Source organism: Aplysia californica, unplaced genomic scaffold (genome assembly GCF_000002075.1).
Source record: "Aplysia californica isolate F4 #8 unplaced genomic scaffold, AplCal3.0 scaffold00168, whole genome shotgun sequence".
NCBI classification, from domain to species: domain Eukaryota; kingdom Metazoa; phylum Mollusca; class Gastropoda; order Aplysiida; family Aplysiidae; genus Aplysia; species Aplysia californica.
The window spans coordinates 751355-753521 of NW_004797438.1; the positions used below are offsets into that span (position 1 = coordinate 751355).

The 2167-nt window shown below is 38.8% G+C and overlaps 1 protein-coding gene across 1 annotated transcript in view; it reads right to left on the reverse strand.

Annotated features, from left to right (window-relative positions):
• LOC101863667 overlaps window positions 1-2167 on the reverse strand; it is a gene marked incomplete in the record, with an annotated part of 20612 nt that overhangs the window by 2420 nt on the left and 16025 nt on the right. The window contains 3 exon segments of the mRNA XM_005097946.3: window positions 649-775; window positions 1141-1235; window positions 1782-1881. Coding sequence (XP_005098003.2) covers window positions 649-775; window positions 1141-1235; window positions 1782-1881 — 322 coding nt within the window.

Here is a 2167-nt window from a genome sequence, read left to right on the forward strand (position 1 = left end):
CCCCCTGCACCTCCCCCCCCATTGTCATAATACCCTCAACACTGCCAAGGCACACCAAAATCATAGCTTTCAACTATCTCAACTATTTGAGTGATATTGCATTCTCCAATTGCACCGGACGAAACCAATGTAAAACTTTGAAAAATCTTTATGCAAAATTTCATATTCAAACAGTCCCTGTGAATTTGAAAGAGGAGCACCAACAATAATGATTAAAATATCTATAATAATATTATCTACAATGACTACAGCAACAACAACAAAAACAGCAACAATAATACAACATCAAAATTTGATATTTAATACAATAGCAACAACAACAACAAAAACGACAATGACGTCAACAGCAATAATTACAAAGTTATCAACAATAGCAACCACAGCAAAAACAACACAACAGCAACAGCAGCAACAACAGCAACAAAAACAACAACAGTTACAACAGCAACAATAACAACAACAACAACAACAATAACAATAACAACAACGACGACAGCAACGACAGTTACAACAGCAACAACAATAACAACAACAACAACAACAACAACAACAACACAACAACAACAAAAACAGCAACAACAGTTACAACAGCAACAACAATAACAACAACAACAACGACGACAGCAACGACAACAACAGTTTTATTACCTCCAATGTTAGTGGAAGAGGTGATGGTTGAACTTCTGACGTTCTGGTTTGCGTTGATTCCCCTGTTGGTGATGGTTCCGCTCAGGGTTCCAGAGAAACGGTATTCAATCCTGAAGTAGTCTGTGAGCTGTTGGAAAAAAGTACATGGATGTACAGGGTAACTTTTTAGAGGCAAAAAATGACTTCCTTACCACCACACCCCACCCTAAGTAGCCAAACTTTAGCGGCCATTTTCTCGCTAACTTCTAACGTCAAGCTTCAGGCACCCCCTCCAAATGCAAATATCTTGACTTCTTTTCAAGACAGATGATGGTTTTTTACTTAAAAAACAATTTGGAAAAAAAATTAAGAACTAGCTGTATGGGATGGTCTTTTTGAAGACACCCGTTCTCGAAATGCACAGCGAGACTGACAGACAGATAGACAGACAAAAAGACACAGAGAGAGAGACAAACAGAGAGAGAGAGATAAATATTGAGAGCCACCACTTACATCTCCAGTGATTGTGGCACTTCCTTGGGCAACATTGTTTAATTCTCCAGTAGCAGAAATCTGGAAGGTCCAGCTTCGAGCTCCATTGATGATATCTGGAAATAAGCAAAAATGATAGGCGTAACTACAATTCTTCTTCTTTAAAAACAAAAACGAAACAAGAGTAATAATAAAAAAAAGACCAGAGGGGATTGGGGGTCTTTCTTCTTTTTTAAACGGTGAGTAAAAGGGGGGGGGGGGGGTCGGTGTCAAAAGCAAAAGAACAACAACAAAGAGTAGTTTTTGCTTTATGTTTCGGAAAAAGCACAAATTTAAAGGAGGGGCAAAAACAATTAATTAATGTTGAGAAAGGGGGAGTGGAGGATGGAGGGGTAGGGGAGACATACAGGACCACACTAAAATAGATTTATTTGGTTTGTGGATAATGTGGCATAAAGAAGCCTATATACTATAGAAACAGAATGAAAGGCATAGGGTGTTTTGTGAATGTAGGAAGAAGAAGAAAAAGAAGAAGAAGAAGAAGAAGAAGAAGAAGAAGAAGAAGAAGAAGAAGAAGAAGACTTATACACAATTGTTATTATAAAGAAGGCCAACTCGAAACTCAAGTACAAAAATAAACTGTCGGCTTTTTAAGGACTCACTGTCGTATCTAGCACGAATGGAAATGGTGGCTGGGTCACACAGTGGGTTGTTGGGGTCCAGGGAAAATTCGTTGTTCAGCAGCACATATTCAGTGTTGGGCTTGAAGAAAGATATAGGGTTATCGGTCATGTTTGGGTCACCACAACATTCATGTCCAAGAAGAAGAAGAAGAAGAAGAAGAAGAAGAAGAAGAAGAAGAAGAAGAAGAAGAAGAAGAAGAAGAAGAAGAAGAAGAAGAAGAAGAAGAAGAAGAGAGAGAGAGAGAGAGAGAGAGAGAAGAAGAAGAAGAAGAAGGAGAAGGAGAAGAAGGAGAAGGACACAGAGAGAAATTGCAGTGGTAGGGATAATGGAAAAGGGAGAAGGAGGCTTGTATCTTCCAGAAAGG